Source organism: Rhea americana, unplaced genomic scaffold (assembly GCF_003343005.1).
Source record: "Rhea americana isolate MKP2758 unplaced genomic scaffold, rheAme1 scaffold_454, whole genome shotgun sequence".
Taxonomy (NCBI): domain Eukaryota; kingdom Metazoa; phylum Chordata; class Aves; order Rheiformes; family Rheidae; genus Rhea; species Rhea americana.
The window spans coordinates 74,182-95,058 of NW_028186595.1; the positions used below are offsets into that span (position 1 = coordinate 74,182).

The 20,877-nt window shown below is 41.8% G+C and overlaps 1 protein-coding gene and 1 pseudogene across 1 annotated transcript; both read right to left on the reverse strand.

Annotated features, from left to right (window-relative positions):
* Positions 1-8,201: 8,201 nt before the first annotated feature.
* Positions 8,202-9,140, reverse strand: LOC146589471 (olfactory receptor 14I1-like; annotated as a pseudogene).
* A 5,533-nt stretch (positions 9,141-14,673) lies between these two features.
* On the reverse strand, positions 14,674-15,696 carry LOC146589472 (olfactory receptor 10A7-like). The gene has a single exon (XM_085316167.1). It carries the CDS (start codon positions 15,694-15,696, stop codon positions 14,674-14,676), a length of 1,023 nt encoding a protein of 340 aa, XP_085172293.1.
* Between the last annotated feature and the right edge of the window lie 5,181 nt (positions 15,697-20,877).

The following is a 20,877-nucleotide window of genomic DNA, read 5'->3' on the forward strand; positions in this document are numbered from 1 at the left end:
ATCCAATGTTCCAGCAAGAGGTCCCAGATGATACAGCTCATGATAATTAGAGCACCAGAGTGCCCTCAGAGCCCTGCTTAGTATCTCTTCCAAAAGGAACATACAGGCAGAGAGATTTAATCCTTCTTGTTCTGTCTGTAAAGTTAATATTTTTTCCAAGGCTCTCTTGCTCAAGGAGTGTAAGGGACGAAGTGTCCATATATAATGTAAATCAAATTAATCTTTCTCTCTTACTTCCTTTCTCTCAGACCCATTTCTCTCTGCACACAAAAGGAAAGAAGGCTTTGGAAATCTGACTTCTTTTGTTGAAATGTCATTTTATAGATTTGGAGACATCTACTGATGCACAGCTCTAGCTACTAAGGATGTTAGCTCACTGTGAGTCTAAATGCATGTTTGCTTTCACTTTTCATCTATTAGTAAAGAAGAACAGTGGAAAAAAGAGTAAATGAAGCACCTTCTGAGGAAATGAAGCTTATTATATGTAAGCAAAATACAAATATACAAACACACAATATGCAAAAATTAATCAATTTAACAAAGTGATTAAAATACAGCTTAAATTGAGAAACATAATCCAAAGTATTGGGAAAAATTCAGTTGTCTAAAAAGGACCATCAGTTATCATTTTACATGTTGTTGGACCTTTGTTAGCCTCTATTGCTTCTTTAAAATGGTATAAAACCCCTGTAATCTTGGGTCATATCTGTCAACCTCATACAGATTCAAACAGATATCATGGGCATCCAAACACTTCTCAAATAGCATTAGATGCCTATGTTTGGACACCTGCATCCTGATCCCACGGTCATTAACCTGTTACAATAGATTTTTACAGTATAGGCATCTACAACTCAATTCAATTGCCTAAATAAAGGTTTCAGTGACATTGGGATTTCTTAGGATATCCAAAATAGCTGCAAAGGCTGATGCATATGAAACAAGACTTATGACACATGCCCTAGAAGCTACCGACACTCTAGTCTGTCTTAAATAGCACTAGATGCTGATAAATAATTCCCTTACTCAGGATAGTTTTTTCACTTTGTGCAGGAGTCAAATAGGGGAAATAATGTTTGTTTATTGTTGATAATGTTGATTATTATGTTAATATGTTGAATGATATTCATCTTATTCTGACATGTTCTAGAAACGTCCATTTCTCACCTTTGATATTAGAAGTAAAGCTGTTTCCTGCTGGAGACCAGAGGAGACAACCTAGGCACAGCCCTGATATATAGTTACGCCACAGTAGAAACTAAAAGACAAACTTTAATTTCATCCTTCTATCATACTTACAAATAAACTTCCTTAGCTCTTGCCATGATTATAACGAAAGCCTACCCACCAGTGAATTGTGCCCTTAGTCCATACATTCAGTGATATATAAAGAATAGCTCAGCTGGCCAAGTGAGGATCTGCTTCCGAGTGAGCTGGTTTATTCTCCAGACTCCGCTGACTGTATCAACCCTGCACTGACAATAAGTGCATTTTGCAGACACTCACAGACTTTATTGGGATCTTTACAAAGGATAATGCTCACAGAGGAATCAAAATCTCCCAGACAGCATGCTTGGCCATTGTCCAGATGGTGGTGGGGTTCTCTGCTGCTGCTGTACATGAATTAAGGTAGTTGTACAATGGAACAGACCACACAAGTGGAGAATGTTCTTTGCCTACTTTCAGCCACGGGCACCTTCAAGATGGTGTAGATGATGCAGATGTAGGAGATGATGACTAGAATAAATGGGAGCATCATGACGAGCAGAGCAGCTATGAAGTCTGGAAGTTAAATATGTAGGTATCTGAGCACACCAATTTCAGCACAGGTGAGATGTCACAGAAGAAATGATTAATTTGGTTTGACTTGCAGAAAGGCATGCTGAATATCCAAACAGTGAGCCCACTGCTACAGGGAGTCCAGATAACTAAGCTGTTGCTGACATTTGCCTGTAAGTCTTTTTGTTCATGGTGATAACATAGTGTAATCAATGGCAAATTGCTACATATCATTCATACACCATGACTACCAAAAGGAAATATTTAGATGTGATAAAAAGTATGACCAAATTAAATTGCAATGCACAATCTATGAAAGAAGAGGTTTTACTTCCTGCCAACAAATTTATCAGCGTCTTTGGGATGATATCTAAGCCGTAGAGGATCAGGGACAAATTCTTGAGAAAATAGTACATGGGGGTATGAAGGGCAGGGCCAAGAGTTACAATGAGGGCAATGAGGAAATATCCTATCATAGGGGCCATGAACACTAAGAGAACTACCACAAAAGATAAGAGCTGGAGTTGTTATATGTGCACACATGCATACACACAGAAACACACAGAATCTCTTCTCTCTCTTCTCTCACATGCATACAAGCAATATATTCTCTCAGAGTTACAGAAACACAAGCAAACCCTCTCACTTTTCCCCCTTTATGTTCATATGTACAAGAATGACCAAAGGTGTGAAGAAGAAGCTATAGAAGTATTATAAGTTTGTAATCACATGTCATATCAAATACACAATTTAAGAACTATAACACTTCAACATATTATCATTTATGCCTCAGTATGAGCCATATCCTTGTTCTATTCTGCTGTGCTCTGAGTAGTCTCAGTGAGATAAATTTATCCTTTTTGATCGTAAGATTCACCTACTAACCTCTATGCAGTATTGTTCTCTGATAAAAATACACCAGCTCGGGACTTGTAGGTTAACATGTGCTCTATGTATTTGGAAGAGAGAGATAATATCGTTGGCAATCTGACAGGTTTGGTGAAGTACCTTTCTGTAATACAGAGGCCTTGACCCAGATGAAGTTCCAGAAGAAAGGTGCAGCTCTGCAGGTCTCAGGCTGCAGGGAGTATTTAGGGCCTTTTGCTGAGGCTGGGGCAGTAGAAGATGGTCTTCTAGACTGCAGGAGATCAAGACTTTACCGTATTAGAGATAACTAGATTGACTGAATGTTCTCTAAGACCTTGCAGCTTCCAGAGCCCAAACTGCAATTGTACCTAAGGAGGATTGGCTAGAATCTGTATGTGTTAGGTTGGGAAATGGAGACTTCCATGACGGTAAAGGCTGGAAGCCTTCTGCGATTTCTGGCACCAGGAGAAAAGTTCCTGCTCCACCTTAAGATTTGTGACTGCAGAATAGATTGAGTGTCCTCATAATAGATGAGGGGCTGGGAACTCTGTCAAATGAAATAGCCATGCCACTTGAGTCTGAACCACACACAACAGCATTAGAAGGAAGTGGCGAGTGATAGTACTGGGAACCTCCCTGATGCGGGGAATGAAGGCCGACACCTGCCAACCTGATCTGCTGTGTAGGGATATTTGTTTCTTCCAGGTTCTCAGATTTGGGACATCGTGGAAATACTCCTGTGGCTTGTCCAGTCCTCAGACTCTTACCCCTGTTGCCCTTCCATAAGGGCATCAGATATACTTCTGAGGAGACCTGGAAAGTATCAAGTATGACTACATGGCTCTTGGTACAATGGTCAAAGGAATGTGCTCACAGGTAGTTTTCTCCTTCATCCTGACACTGAGATGAAAGGTTTTGAGGAGTGGAAGGATACTGAGGTTCAACAATTGGCTGTGCAGCTGGTATCAGCAACAGGGTTTTTTTATGCCATAGKGCCCTCTTTGAGGATCAAATACTGCTTGGAAGAGAGGAGGTCCATCTGACTAAGCAGAGAAAAAGCAACTTTGCCAACAGATGTGCCAGCCTGGTGAGGAGAGCTTTAAAATAAGATGACAGGAAAGGGAGATGATGACCAATAATCAAGAGAGAAAGTGGTGGGTTGGGTTGACAAAAAGAGTTTGCAGCGTGATATAAACAGAAGGGACCACTTAATCAACAAAACAAGACTGAAAGGGGATAGCTTCAAGTATATCCACAAAAATAAGCAAGTGCCTACAAGGGCAGCATTACAGCAAAATTCTTACACTTTTTTCTGAGGAATCAGTATGGCTGGGTGGCTCTCTGAAGTGCCAGTGCATTAACACATGCCTCATGGGGAACAAACAGGAAGAATTTTGATATACCAGATGGTTCAACTGACATTCAGAGGGACCTCAACAGGCTGGAGAAATGGGTAAAGAGGAACCTTGTGAAGTTCAAGAAAGGGAAGTATGCAGTCCTGCACCTAGGGAGGAATAATTCCATGCACCATTCTAGGCTGAGATTTGGCCAGCTGGAAAGCAGTTCTGCAAAGAGGACTTGGAGGTCTTGGTGGACAAGTTGACCATGAGCTAGCAATGTGCTGTTGGGACAAAGAAGGCCAATGGTATCCTGGACTACACCAGGAAGAGTGTTGCCAGCGTGTTGATGAGTACTATGTCCAGTTCTGGGCTCCACAATACAAGACAGAAATCAAGCTACTGGAGCAAGTCCAGTGAAGGACTACTAAAATGATTAAGGGACTGGAGGAGCTCTCATATGAGGATAGGATAAGAGAGATGGATTTTTTTTTAGCCTGGAGAAGTGAAAGTTGAGGGGGAATCTTATCAGTGTTTAAAAATATCTGAAGGGATGGTATAAAGAGGATGGGGCCAAACTCCTTTCAGTGGTGCCCACTGATAGGCCAAGAGGCCAAGAGTGTTGGACTAGATAATCTCCAAAGGTCCCTTCCAATCTCCCAATGAGCATAACTAACAAATGCAGCCAACACACAACCTGTACAGCAGTTCATCCAGAAGGGTGCAATGAAGGGGTCCCTGTCTCCATTCAGAGCAGCATATACATTCTCAGTTATGACTGTGACACACCACAGGCCACATTCTCCAGTAGCTGCTGGAGTCACTGTCCCTGCCATGTTGGAGGCTTCGATCTAGATAGACTTTCTGACAGAGATTGTAGCTTGGCAAGTAACTGGGGCTTCTGTGTGAGGTTGGGGATGACCATCACCTTTCCTGCAGAAAGTATGCTATTGCTGAAGATCTGTAACACCAGGTAAAGGAGTTATGAGAGGAAGTCAGTAAGCTGTGCAGCATCAGAGACAAGGAGCAAAAGATAGATGGGATATTTTCAGAGACCCTACAGCTTCAAGATCCCAACCTCCAGATGCAGCAGAGACACAGGTAGAGTCTTTGCCTTGCCAGACAGTAAGTAATAACTCAAAGGAAGGTGAAGGCTGAAAGCTGGTGACTTCTCGTACCAAGAGAGAAGGTTGGAGCTCGTCCTGAAGGCTTGCAGCTACTGAGCAGATTCACTGCCCTCAAAGCTGAGGAGGAGCTGGGTGTGCTTTAGAGTCAAGTATCTGGGCTGACAGACTCTGAGCCACATAAGAGCACCCTGAGGAAGTGATGAAYGAGAGCAGTGGGTGACTCCCTCCTATGGGGGACAGAGGCACCCCCCCCTGCCAACTTGATCTTTCATCTAGAGAGGTTTGCTGCTTGCTGTGAGCTTGGATCCGGGCTCTTGTGAAGAGACTGCTAAAGTTTGTCTCTCCATCTGACTATTATCCCTTGCTGCTCTTACATATGGGCACAAATGATACTACCAAGAGCGACTTGCGAAATATCAAATATGACTATAGAACTCTGAGGGAGATGATCAGAGGTAGGAGAGTCCAGATGGTTTTCTTCTCTACCCTACTAGTGAGGGGCAAGATGTGAGGAGTAGTGGAAGGATAGTGCGAGTCAACAATTTGCTGCACAGCTGGTGTCAGTGACAGGGTTTTGATTTCTGTGTCCGTGGGACCCTCTTTGAAGATCAACATCTGCTTGGGAGAGATGGGAGTCACTTCACTAAGCAGCAAAAAAGCACCTTTGCCAACAGTCTGGCCAACCTAGTAAGGAGGACTTTAAACTAGGAAAGTCAGAGGAAGGAAAGAGTTATAGGGAACATCAAATGGAGCTAAAGTGGGGGCACATAAAGCATCTGCATGCAATCAAGGAATGACCTAAAAGACAAAAGTATAGCAAAATCTCTTGCACCCCTTCTGGGAAATCAGCACACTTGGAGGCCTCTCTGAAATGCCTGCACACAAATGCATGCAACCTGGGGAATAAACAGGAGGAATTAGAGATTTATGTGCAGTTGCAGCACTATGATATCATTGGGATCATGGAGACATGGGCTGCCTGGCATGACTAGAATCCTGTAATAAGTGGATACATATTCTTTAGGAAGGACAGATCAGGAAGGCAAGCAGGGGAAGTCACTCTTTTTGTGAGAGAGCAGCTGGAATGTATGGAGTTCTGCCTAGGGGCTGATGATGGGTTCACTGAGAGCTTATGGGTAAGGATTACATGGCAGACTAACATGAGTGACACTGTGTAGGTGTTTACTATAGGCCACCTGATCAGGAAGAAGTGGAAGATGAGGTCTTCTTCAGACAGCTGAAGCAGCCTCACTTTCACAGGTCATGGTCCTCTTGGGGGACTTTAAACACCCCAGTGCCAGTATATTAATGAATGCATCATGGGGAACAAACAAGATTAATTTTGAATCTTGTGCCTCCATTCAGATGGACTTAACATGCAGTAAAAATGGGCAGAGAGGAACCTCATGAAGTTTAGTAAAGAAAAGTGCAAAATCCTGCTCCTGGGGAGGAATAACCCCATGCATCACTATGGGCTGGGGGCAGAAGGGCAGGAAAGAAGCTCTGCAGAGAAGGACCTAGAAGTCTTGGTAAACAACAAGTTGAACATGAGCGAGCAACGTGTCCCTGTGGCAAGGACGGACAGTGGAAGCCTCGGCTGCGTTAGAACATATTGCTAGCAGGTCAAGGGAGGTGATCGTTCTGCTTTACTCAGCCCTGGTGAGGCCACACCTAGAGAATGGTGTCCAGTTCTGGGCTCCACAATGCGAAGCAGAAATCAAGCTACTGAAGCAAGTCCAGTAAAAGGCCACTAAGATGATGAAGGGACTACAGTAGTTCTCATAAGAGGAAAGGCTGAGAGAACTGGGACTGTTCAGCTTGGAGAAAAAAAGGCTGATGGGATGATCTTATCAATGTGTTTAAATATTTGGAGGGAGGATGTAAAAAGAATGAAGTCAGACTTTTTTCAGTGGTGCCTAGTGATAGAAYGAGTAACGGGCACATTCTGAAATATATGAGGTAAGAGGTACAATCTGAAATATAGAAATTTCCATCTGAACATAAGAAAAGAAACAATACTGTGACAGCAACAGAGCACTGGAACAGCTTGTCTAGAGTAAGTATGGAATTTCCATCCTTGGAGATATTTGAAAGACGTTTGCAAAGGATCCCAAGCAAAATACTTTAGATGACCTTGTTTGAGCAGGGTTAAGCAGGGTGCTGGACTGGATGATCTCCAAAGTAACTCTTCCAACCTCAACCATTTCATGATTCTGTGATCAAGCTGCTTAAAATTAGGCCACATTGGTTCCTCTATGTGTGATTTTGGGTGACAGGATGGGAGGAGAGGTAAGGAAGTGATAACTTACAGAAAAGAACAATGTACAAACATACAAGTAGTTTGGAGGAGTCGTATAGATCAGATCTACTAAATATTCCTTTATTTAGAATTAATGTGATAATAAAAGGATGTACATCTTGTAGTCTAGGTACAATAGTACTTGATGTAATAAARAATCGATAAACTTGCCAATGGTGACTCAGTCCAAGGGGCACCACCAACACACATCTCCAGATTTTTCATCATGATTGCAAATAAATGCCCAGACCTCCTGGGAGGTCACACACACAGAAAAATACACGTGCTTCTTGCCTCATACCAGCTTAATGAGGAAATATATTCCATAGGCATGTATGATCTTTGTCTTCCCAAAATAACTCAAGTGTTATTATTTCTAGACAAACATTTATAAATATTTTTGAAGTAAAATTTATTATTGCTAATTGTTCTTTGAGGGTATGTCTAGTTCAATTATAATATATTAAGTGAAGAATTAAGTGCTTGACAAATGCTAAAAAGCACAAGAAGTGTAAGACAGTGGCATAGTCATGCAAACAGGCAGGCAACCGTATATAAATTCTTTGGGAGTATCACCCTGGATTTTTTCCACTACTGTTATATCATTCGATATAGGATGTCTCTACATTATATACTACATTGCCAAGTCAAAACTATATATACAAACAAATAATTAAGCAACTTTCCTGAGAGAAACGTTGATATTTTCATTTGATATCAATTTTATAAATTGTCTGTTGTCAGAAAATGAAGTACTCATTACTGAGAACACAGAGGAAGTCTAAGAGTCAATTATTTATTTCTATATAATAATCTCTGGTCAGTTAATTTTCTCATGGCAGCTTTGATTTCATTGTTCCTTATGGAATAAATGACTGGATTTATCACTGGTGGCATCACAGAATAGAGAACAGATACTGTGAGGTCTAGAGCTGATGGGGAACTGGAGACAGGTTTAAGATAAGCAAAAGAATGAGTGCTTACWTATAAAGAGACCACTACCAGATGAGGGATGCAAGTAGAAAAAGCTTTATGCTGTTTCTCTTTGGCAGGAATTCTTAAGATCACAGTGAAAATCTGAATGTAGGACATGCTTATAAAAGTAAAACAGATTAAGACTAAACTGAAACTAAATGTAAGAATGCCAGCTTCACTAAAGGATGAATCAGAGCAGGAGAGCTTGAGAAGCTGAGGGACTTCACAGAAGAATTGGTTAATGATGTTGGACTTGCAGAAGGATAAATGGAAGATGTTCCCAGTGTGGAGAGCAGAGTAAGGAACACAACTGAGCCATGCACTGGCTGCCATTTGAATGCAAGCAGTCCCTTTCATGACTGTCCTGTATTAAAGAGGTTTGCAGATTGCAACGTAACAGTCATATGCCATAACAGTGAGTAAAGCCAGATCAGCAGCACCAAAGACATGGAAGAGGAAGACCTGGGCAACACAACCAGAATAGGAAATAGATGTGGTATTCAACAGAAAATTGGCCATGGATTTGGGGAGAATGACGGAGATGGCTGAAAGATCTAAGATGGACAAATTCACCAAAAAGAAGTACATGGGACTGTGAAGGTGATTTGTGACAACTATGACCACGATGACAAGTAAGTTTCCCACCAGGGCAGCCACATAAATTACCAGAAATACTATGAAGTGGAATATCTGCAGTTCTCGTGTGTCAGAGAATCCATGAAGAAGAAACTCTTTCACAGTACTTTGGTTGGACATTTTCTTTTCAGTATATTAGTGAAACCTGTGAAAGGAAAGTCAAGGATTTTGACTGAGAAAATATGATAATTGGACCGCCTGGTTGTTCCATAGTCTCTCCTCAGTCTGAATTTCTGAGTTACACTAAAAATATTTTTCTCACGGAAGACAAAACGTGTGAATACTGCATGATGGACCAAGCTATAAATCAGAAACAAATCCCACAATAATCATAGTTCCATACATCAAAAACTAAATAAAAGGAAACACATGAGACCCTATAATCTCCACTATGAAAACCCAGTTCAAAATATATTTTTCACCAGAAATATGACAGGATAGAATCCTGACTCCCTACACATCTGCAATGATTCAACTATAGGCTTTCAGAGTATGAGTCTGAAGTCCAGCTGGAGCTGCTAATATTACTTTTACAGTGAGACTTACCAGCCTTAGAGAGTAGGTTTCTATTGCCTAAATGGAGTGCTGATTAAGATATTCTGGATTCTCTGCCTGGACTCTTCAAAAAGTAGCAGATAGCCTACAACCTTACGCAGATATATCAGCAAACCTGATATATCCATTTCCAATGATACTAGGCATACATATTTAAGGATCCCACTATAAGATATTTTTAGTCTTAAATAATCTCTTTCAGGTAGTGGAAGAAAGAATAAGAGTGTATTCCCTTGTAAATATCCTGCCTTAGGATGGGCTGAAAAACCATCTCACATTGCCCACTCTCTCTTTTGATAATAAATGGAGATCACAACGATTAGTCTGGATCTATGTGGGTAATTTTAGATGTCAGAAGTAGTTAAATTCATACATAGTCCTAATAAGTCTCTATTGCTCCTCCTCAGTCAGTGATTCACCCAGTTCCAGAAAATGATTCATCCGTGCTATGGGGTACATTCAGTTTCAGAGAGAGAAATAACTTATGTTCTTTCATTATTTTTTCCAAAATGTTGAAAATGTCTGCAAAATAACTTCTTAAATTATGATTGCAGTATGAGTATATATAGAGGAAAATTATCAGATTTTGCTGAATTCAGACAATATTTATTTATATATTTTACATTAACAATATATTACTACCTTGAATCAAAATAACAAACCTACCACATTCCTCCCTTTGGATGTCTTTCCAAGATGTTAAGCTTTTATTCCTCTAACACTGAGATTCTTTGTGAAGTACTCAGAAATGAATCATTTGAAACACTACAAATTTTGCTGTGTTGACTGGATATGAAAGATGAAGTCACCACAATATTTTCATACTTTAATGTCAGAATGAGCTTAAAGAAGTAGATACAAACCAATTTACCTTAGCAAGAGCTGTGAACATCTGCCTTACAACTCCACTGTAAGGATATGACCAATGCAATGAGAAAAGAATGTATTAATATCTCTCTAGACTTGTGGGAGTAGCCTTCTGGAGGCCTGCATTGAAGATCAGGAGTACAGATGCAAAGCTAATCCATGGCACATTATTCAACTGTAAAGTCAAAATAGACAATTTCAATACAGTATTTAATCTTCCGCATTAATGTGCTCCAGCCTGTATTAAGCCACCTGAGTTGTCTTTGCTGGCCAGCTGATCATTCAGGAGAGGCAGAATCAGCCTCCCTGGCTTCTTAGAATGGATCTGCAATATTTCTGAGTTGCTATCTGCCAGTAGACACCAACTCTGTCAGCGCTGATGATTGACAACTTGACCCAATGACCTGATCAGCCTTCCTGTCATTTTTTTATCCTTTAAGATTTTATACCTTTACATGCTGATGTTTTCCTTCTTGAGCTAGTAGTGATCCTATCTCAGCAATCCCACCTCTATAATTTTTACCCTTCCTCTCTCTCTACAGCCTTTATCACAGCTTTTTCTCAGTAGTCTGTCAATGTTATGCATCTGGCCCATATCTGATGCTTAGAGTTCAAGGTCCCTTAGGGGAGGTGGGAAGTTTACAGTCCTTCTGAGTGTTACCTGGTTCAGACTCAATATTTTGTTGTTGATGGCTCTGGCTGCAGGGGTTTTGAGAGCAAGAGTTGCAGACAGATGGACAGCTACTATTACAAGCTATTTATGCATAGTTATTAATTAATTCTGTCAGCTTAGGAATGGTGTTTCTCTCACCGAGATGTAACTCTCAAAATTGCAAAGTATTTGTGTCTTATGCTATTCGTATTAGGTTACCTTTAGAATCAGCAAAGTTTTAAATACTCTTCTGAAGCAGCAGCTGGAGGTTGGGAAAATTATTCCAGGATACCTTAAATAGTATTTGATATGTGTGTTTAAGTAACTAAATGCCACTCCAGTCCATACTGTTAGAGTAGCTTAGGGTATAATTCAGCTGTTCAGTCAATAATAGTCTATTATTCTAGGTGAACTGAAACACTTTCTGGATTGTACAGCATACATCTTCATTGACAATAAAGTTAGATTTTCAGCTTACATGCAAGTACTTACTCTTATGCAGCTAAACTTCAGTGTCTTAAGCTAAAAACAGGTTCTATTCTAAATGTCTAAAGATATGAAAGGGACAAGAATGACCTTCCTTTGGAAAGATTGAAAAGGCATCAGCAAGTAGAGCACCAGTAGAAATATTCTGCAAAGGCCAGTAATCAGTTCTAATGAGCTGTCTTAGTTCTCCCTGATTAGAGAGAGTTGGAGCCTTTGATCCAGGTGGCTTTTGATTAGGGTGGGTCAAGCACTCTGTGAGGCAGTGCTAGGGAGAGGTCTATATAAGAGCCAGGCCTAGAGCACAGCTCCTGGACTGCAGTGAATAGATGCAGCAGTTTGAACAGAGGCAGTGAACTGATGCAGGAGTTTGCACAGTAGTTTGTGCAGGAAGGTGCAAGAAGGCATTTTTGTTTCTAATCTTAGTAGTGCCCACTTCCACAAACATGGTCATGACACGCCACAAAGCACACTTGCCTATAGCTGTTGGAGTTACTGCATTAGCTGGGTCAGAAGACCCTCTGACAGCACATGTAGGTCTCAGGCTGCAGGGAGTGCTTGGGGCCTCTCCAGAAGGCATGGGCTGGATAGTGAGCTCTCCTGCGGGAGGTCTGCTGGTGCTGATGAGTTGTATTGTCAGGTAAAGGAGTTGCAAGATGAAGTCAGCAAAGTTGAAAGCATCCATGAAAATGAGCAGAAGATAAACAGGGCATTCTTGGAGAACATACTGCTCCAAGAGTCCCAATCCTCTGCAGCAGAGAAGTTGCTGGAGGGCTCTGGACTGAGTGAAACAGTACATCATAACACTGTAGAAGAAGGCTGGAAACTGATTGCTTCTCGTGGCAGAAGAAAGGCCCCTACTCCTCCAGAAGACTTGGACTTGCAGTTGAAGAACTTCAACCTGGAGGGTTTAGTGCCCTCCAGGATGAGGAGGACCTAGACCTGACTTCAAGGGAAGCAACTTGGCCATCAGACCCTGTGCCTTGCATGAACACATAGGACAGGGGGATCTTAAAAGACATGAATTTTGTCCCATTTAGCTCATCATTCATTGCAGAGGGATGAATCACCAGAGTGGGCAGCCAGGCAGCTCAATCTCAAAAAATGTCTTTCCCCAGCTACCTATTACAACATCCTTCTGTGAGCTACTGTAAATTTGACATCATAGCAAAAGGGCCTGACATGCACTGTCCCTGTATCCCACTACATTTGTGGCAGAACTCCAAGAAGACTGATGCATGTTCTTAAATTCTTGAAAAAGCTGTTGTTAAAATGTTAAATGGATGAACCTGACCAGTTGTTTTTTTAAAACCACCTGTTTCTAGATCCTACTACAACCTTTCCCGCACCCCCAGAGAATCAGCTCCCTATGCTCCAAGGATCCAAGGTCCACTTCAGATATGGACCAACTCTGTAACATTGATTCAGACTGATGAAAAAAATCTATGAAAAAGCCAGTAGAGAGAGAAGAAATATAAACTTACAGACAAAGATGGGATTTTTGAGCCAGAATCTTTACTAGCTGACACATTCAGGAATGAAATCACCAGCATGGAAATGTGTAAGATACTAAAGGAAAAGAAACAAGAAGGTTGGTCAGGTTAGCTGACAGAACTGATAGTAAACTGTAACTCTGCAAACTGAGAATCATTTCCAGGGCACACAGAGTATACTATTGCAGCTGCCTACTTCACCAGCAAAGTGTCTTTAAGTGTCTTAGAAAGCACACTAATGCTTAGCCTTACAGCTTGTTACAGGCCAGTTATCTTTTCTGTGTGTAAAACAACACATATTTGTTTATATTATTAAACAGTACACATTCTGCTTGCATACTCTATGCACCTGGCTAAATTACCCACAAGAAATACCATCACAAAATCCACCAGTTAAAACTAGCCAGATATTAATAGAGTAATCTGACAAGATATAACAGTTCAAAACTGTGGTCCACCTGGGAGTAACTTTTGAGGTTCTCTTCCACTTGGTGGAGTTTGTGGAGTTGCCATCAAGGACTGACAATCCATAATGCCTCCACAGATACATAGGAGCTCTGACACCTCAGCATCTCCATCCAGTCTTGTGAAAGCAGTGCTTTTTTTATATATCCTCAGCAAATACCAGGTGCTTAAGAAGATCTGGACTGCTAAAGCAGGTATTTCATAGACCTGCACTCATGCTTGTTTTTACTATCTGTCTTTAAAGAAAGAGGGCTAAACTCAATGGAGATGACTCCCAAGAGAGAGGTTTTCTTGCTTATTATGATTATTATTCTTTTTAGGCAAATTTAAATTCACTAAATGATAAACTCTGCTCCCACTCACCATTCACTTTTGGAAGCCTAAATGAAAGGTCTGGGTCTCTGGAGCCTACTCAAAGAGAAGGAAGCTGCCTGTGTGCTGTACTGTACTTAGAAATCTAGTCCAGGTGCTCTGAATTGACAAGTGAGGTGGCATATATGTCATAATGTTGTACTTTCACATAGTCACTTACAGACTCAGAACATTCTTTGCTCTTGCAGGAGACAGCAGATCAGTTTCCTTTTCTCTCTGAGAAAGCTTGAGCTCTTTCCCTTCCTCCTCCCACAGGAATATGCCAAGATTTCTGTACTCTCTTATCTGAGGGTACCTGCATAAGGCTCTCAGGCACTCCTCTTGAAACTGTTACTCGTGGCATAATGAAATAGCAGCTGAGAGAGGCAGAATACAAATGACTCTACGTCCCAGGTGACAACGTACTCACGTACAAGACACATTGCAGTCTATTACAGTGACAATACTTATTTTTTCTGGAACAAAGATTAAAACCTAGGTGTTCTTCTTCTCTTCCCTATTGTCCAAGTCAAATAATGAGATGAGATGCTCATCCTTTAAAAGATATGTGTTGGGCTCTATCTCTATGAATTAATGAATATTTCTTTAATCTGTACAGGAAATAAAGTCACATAACTGCAAAAAATGAAAGTGTCCAAATCTGATGCAAGGCCCTGTATCATGAATACTGAATTAGAAAAATTCATATACACTCCGACTGGACAGGGGAAACAAACTCTTCAGGAAGACTTTGAGATAGGTTTCTTTTGAAAGTGTTTCAAATCATCTAGGTATTTAAAAGAAATATAAGACAATCCAAATCTACAGAGRAAAAGAAAAATTCCTTTAAATCAGAGTATGTTTGTATCTTCTTCAGCTCAGCTATGTTTTTGATTAGGATACCTTTCACTTCCTTATTTCTCAAGCTGTAAATTATGGGGTTTAACATGGGAATTATGGTTGTGTATATGACAGCCAGAATTTTCTTAGTGTCTTGAAAAAACATGGATCTGGGCCGTAAGTAAATCAAAGTCCCACTCCCATAATACAGTGTTACAACAATAAGGTGTGAAGAACAAGTGGAGAAGGTCTTTTGTCTGCCTTCTGCGGAGGAAATCTTCAGAATGTTAGAGATTATGCAGATATAGGATGAAAGGATAAAACAAAATGGTATGAGGATGACAAGGACCGTTGCTGTAACTGTCTGCATTTCATATGAAGAGGTGTCAGCGCAGGAAAGCATAATTAGGGGGGGGATATCACAGAAGAAATAGTGAATATTGAGCCCACAAAATGGCATTGTGAACACCCAAGCTGTCTGCACCACAGACACCACATTACCACTCAAACAAGACAGCAAGACCAGAGAAAAACAAGCTCTTCTGTTCATAACAACTGCATATCTAAGTGGGTTGCATATGGCCATGTAACGGTCGTAGGCCATAGCTGCCAAAAGGTAGCATTCAGTGGCTGGTAAGAAAATCACAAAGTAGAGCTGTGTGGCACATCCCATGTAAGAAATGCTCCCCTCCTTTGACAGAAAGCTTATCAGCATCTTGGGAACAACGACTGATGCTGTAGTAATATCCAGGAAGGACAGGACCCGGAGGAAGAAGTACATGGGCATACGAAGGGTGGGGTGCACTGTGACAATGAAGACGAGAAGGTTCCCAGTGATAGTGATGGTGTAAATCAAACAGAATGTGAAGAACAGCAAGTTCTGCAGTTCTGGGTGGCTAGACAATCCAGAGAGGACAAATTCAGTCAGCATAGTGTGGTTTCTCAGTTCTGATCCCTCTGCCGGCTTCATCTGGGAAGAATCAAATAGACAGACTTTTAGAGGCATATCACACCACCAAGATTATAGAATCATAGAATCATGGAATTGCTAAGGTTGGAAGGGACCTGTGGAGATCATCTAGTCCAACCTCCCAGCTCAGCAGGGTCACCTACAACATGGTAGACAGGGTTGCATCCAGACAGGCCTTGAAGATCTCCAGAGAAGGAGACTCCATGATCTCTCTGGGCAACCTGTTCCAGTGCTCCATCACTCTCACGGTGAAGAAATTCCCCCTCACGTTCAGGCAGAACTTCCTGTGCTTCAATTTCTGCCCATTGCCTCTTGTCCTTTCGCATCAGACAACTGAAAAGAGTTTGTCCTCGTCCCCTTGACACCCTCCCTTCAGATATTTATTCACATTGATAAGACCCCCCCCTCAGTCTTCTCTTCCCCAGGCTAAAGAGGCCCAGCTCTTACAGCCTTTCCTGAGAGAGCAGGTGCTCCAGCCCTCTGATCATCTTCGTAGCCCTATGCTGGACTCTCTCCAGTAGCTCCATGTCTCTCTTGTACTGGGGATCCCAGAACTGGACACAGTACTCAGGATGAGGCCACACCAGGGCTGAGTAGAGGGGCAGGATCACCTCCCTTGACCTGCTGGCAACACTCTTCCAAATGCACACCAGGATACCGTTGCCCTTCCTGGCCACAAGGGCACATTGCTGGCTCATGGTCAACCTGCCATCCACCAGCACTCCCAGATCCTTCTCTGCAGAGATGCTCTCCAGAAGGTCAGCCCCCAGATTTTACTGGTACCTAGGGCTATTTTTCCCTTGGTGCAGGACCCTGCACTTGCCCTTGTTGAACCTCAGGAGGTTCCTCTCTGCCCAACTCTCCAGCCTGGTCAGGTCTCTCTGAATGGCAGCACAGCCCTCAGGTGTATTAGCCACTCCTCCCAGCTTGGTATCGTCAGCAAATTTGCTGAGGAGGCACTCTGTCCCCTCATCTAGGTCATTGATGAAGAAGTTGAGCAGGATGGGACCCAGTACTGAACCCTGGGGTGCGCCACTAGCCACAGGCCTCCAACTAGACTGCACGCCACTGATGATGACCCTCTGAGCTTTGCCTTTCAGCCAGTTCTCAATCCACTAGCCAGTTCTCAGTCAACCAAAGATCAGGGCACTTCAGTTAGTTACTGCAGCTAGGAGTTTCTTGGAAATCCCTGGAAAGCCTTTGGAAAGAGTGCAACTCTAGAGCTGACTTAACTAAACAAAGGAAAAAGACATTAATTATAAATGCTGAAAACGTGTACCATTACCGATCTCTAAGTTTCATAACTTAGGGTAGGTGGTTTCATAACTTGTAAAGCATGCAAGTACTAGGAGCTGGCCTTTAGTAGCTGGCTCCCATAGCAGGGTAGGGTTAATTTCTGAGAACTTTTGTTCACCTAGAACATCAGATCTTTAGTCTCAGCTGATTCCACAGGCTTCTTCTGCACTGCAGTGAGACATCCAGCTACTTCAAGGAGCAGTGACGTCACTCCTCTTAGAAACATCGGCTTAAGCTTTGATGAGAATTTTTTCTCTCTATTAACTGGACAATAGTCTGGCAGCATTCTCCAAGACAAATTAGCTTAGGAGAACATAACCCTTAAGCAAAAGTCAGGGAAGCTCAGGCTATGGGAGGCTTTGGCGTACATTAGCAGCCTGTCCCAACAACCAGTGGGACAGAAATACTTCAGAGAGTCCAACTCCAGGAAAAGCAAACCTAGATGGAGCAACTAGAAATTAGGAGAGGAGGGCAGATCAGCTCCTGTCATTGGAAGAAAGCCCAGTTGACAGCTGAAATACCCGCAAACCAAAGACAAAACAAAACAAGAAAACATATGCTGTCTATAGTCTGGCAAAGGAGAAGGAATAATTAAAGGGAAAGATAGCCATGGAGAAAACTAAGAAAGTGTAACAGTAAAGGTCAGCAATGTCTGCTTTGTTGGTCATTTCAGCTCAGTACCCTGATTAGTACCTCTGTGTGTGCTGTAGGTGGGATATTCATTGCCAGCCACAGCAACTTTGTATTCTCTTACTGAACAGAATGGGAAACTGATGCTCGGAAAGAGAAATTAGTCTGCCATAAGGAGAAAATGGTTATTAATTCTGAGTTCTCAGGCTCATCCTCTCTTACCCAAGTGGCAAAAAGCTGCTTTACTATATCAGTAAATTTCTAGACATGGAATATACTTTTGTACAAAAAATACTGGGTTTGGGGGTGAGGGGAAGTATCTTTTCCACTTTGGACATATGGATGTGGTCAACAGACCACAACACATAGAGAAGGACACGTCATCAAAAAGAGCAATGCCGATGAAGCTTTCATAAACCATTTATTCTTTCTACAGATTTAATCCAGCTTCTCTGCTTTGTGTAACCTAACTCATATGAGGTATCTCTTTCATCAGTGGGTTTTCTATCATGAACATGGGAGTGAAGGCTGTGGAGGTTCCAGCCACAGATGACTTAGGTTACAAGTGCGATAAAGAAACTCCTAGTATTTTTAGCCATTTAAAATATGATGTATTCAAAGGAGAATCTTTGTGGATTTGATTGCTTCCACTGACATAAAACCCATAGCAGTCACTGTTAAACTGACAGGCTACTATTTCATTACCTATTGCAGAACATCTAATGTGGAGCACCTATCACCATCTTTATTCTTTATTCTTTTTTTTTTTTTTTTTTTTGTGGATATGAGAATGTACAGGTTTGCAGAGAATGTTTTTCTTAGGTTTGCTTTATGTATTATTTCTGCATTTGTAATCACAATAATCATTTTGAAGTATCTTACCTTTAGCAGTTTTGTCATCCAGTGCCTCTGAAGAGAATTATGCAAATTTCACTAGAAGCATTTTTTTTTTGTTTTCTTGCATTAGGGGCAATGTTGGGCTGATGATTCCTGTGGACAGCTTACGTTGCAGGTTTTAATTTATATTGTAAATATAGATACTCTACTGCCACAGCTTGAGTAGCCTGTGGCATTAGAACATGAATTCTCTTCTGTGAAACATCAGTCACTGCTCCTCCTAAGTATCATAAATGAAATTCACCTTCCTCTCAAAATGTCTTAATGTCAGTTGCTGAAGACTGACCTCATAGAGAAGAAAAGACATTTGTTAATTTAACTTCAATGTAATTGAATTGGATGCAACTGAAAAGGTGGATTCTTCTATATGTCTGTTTTGGTCAAGAAGAAAAAAACAGAGCTGTCTCTGAGATATGACTCATTCTAGGTTTAAGTATACTCTTTTGACATTACTAACTCCCTTGTGAGTTGGATTCATTTCAGCTAGTTTTGTAAATGTGAAAGCTAATTGCTTAGAACTTTAGACTTCCCCTATTGGCAATAGAAGGACATAAGGGGATCACCTAGTCCAACCTTTCTGCACAAGAAGAGTCAGCTAAAGCAATTTGCTCAAGACTTTGTCTCGTTTGGTTTTGAATATCTGCAAGGAATGGAATTTCCATCCTTGCAGACAACCTTTTTCAGTGCTTGACCGCTCACACTGTAAACATAGTTTATTCTTATATTTAAATCGAATTTCTTGTATTTCTGTTTGTGCCCATTGTTTCCTGTCCATTTACCACTAAGAAGAATCTGGCTCCTTCTTCTTTAAACCCTCCCATCAAGCATTTAGACATATTGCTAAAATTCCCCCAAGCCTTCTCTAGGCTAAACAATGCCAGGGCTCCCACCTTTCCTCATATGACAGAGGCTCTAGTCTCTAGTCTCTTCAAGACTGGACTTGCTCCAGTATGTCCATGATTCTACTAGAGAGCCCAGAACTGGACACAAACTCCAGATGTGGTCTCACCAGCACCAAGAAGAGAGCAAAAATCACCTCCCTCAACCTGCCAGCTACACTCTTCCTAATGGAACCCTGGATATATTGTCCTTGTTTGCTACAAAGGCACATTGCTGACTCTTGTCCAATTTGGTGATCCCTAGACTCTTTTTCTGAAAAACTGCTTTCCAATTGGTCAGCCCTCAGTCTGTACTCATGAATGGGGTTATTCTTGCCTATGTACAGGACTTTGCAAGGCCCCTTGTTGAAATTCATGAAGTTTCTCTCTGCTCATTTTTTTTCCAGCCAGAAGAGCTGCAATGCAATCAAGGCAATGCAAGAATGCAACCATCTGATGTATCAGCCACTCCTCCCAGTTTTGTGCCGTCTGATAATTTGCTGAGGATGCATTCAGCCTCATCTGTCAGGTCATTAATGAAGATGCTGAACACGTTTTAATCCAGTATTGACCCCTGGGGTACACCACTAGTGACTGGCTTCCAGCTTGACTTTTTGCTGTTGATCACAACCCTATGGGCTCAGTAATTCAACTAGGTTTCAATCCACATCACTGACTACTTATCTAGCCTGTATATCATCAGCCTGTCTATGAGGGTTTTATGAGAGACAGCGTCAAAAGCCTTACTAAAGTTGAAATAAAGAACATTTTCATTCAGCAAGCCAGTCATTTCATCATAGAAGGCTATCAGGTCTACTGATAGATCACTAATGATCATATTCTTTTCCTTCATGTGCCTGAACATGGTATCCAGGATTAGTTGCTCCATCACCTTTCCAAGGATTGACATGAGGCTGACTACTCTGTAGTTTCTGGGTCCTCCTTCTTGCCCTTTTTGAAGATTGGAGTGGCATTATTTTCTTCCATTCCTCAGAAGCCTTTCGCAATCACCATGACTTGTGGGAGAGACATGTGAGAGAGCAACTGGAATGCATCGAGCTCTGCCTAGGGGTGGAGGATGAGCCAGTCCAGAGCTTACGGGTAAAGATCAAAGGGCAGGATAACATGGGGGACACTGTCGTGAGTATTGACTACAGGCCACCTGACAAGGAAGAGAAAGTTGATGAGGCTTTCTACAGAYGGCTGGAAGTTGCTTCACGATCACAGGCCTTGATTCTCATGCGGGACTTCAGCCACCCGGACGTCTGCTGGAGGGACTACACACCAAGGCACAAATAGTCCAGGAGGCTCCTGCAATGCATTGACAGTAACTTCTTGTCACAAATGGTGGAGGAGCCTACGAGGAAGGGTATCCTGCTGGACCTTGTCCTAACCAACATAGAAGAACTGGTTGGAGATGTGAAGGTTGAGGACAGGCTTGGCTGCAGTGACCATGAGATGGTGGAGTTCAGGATCCTGC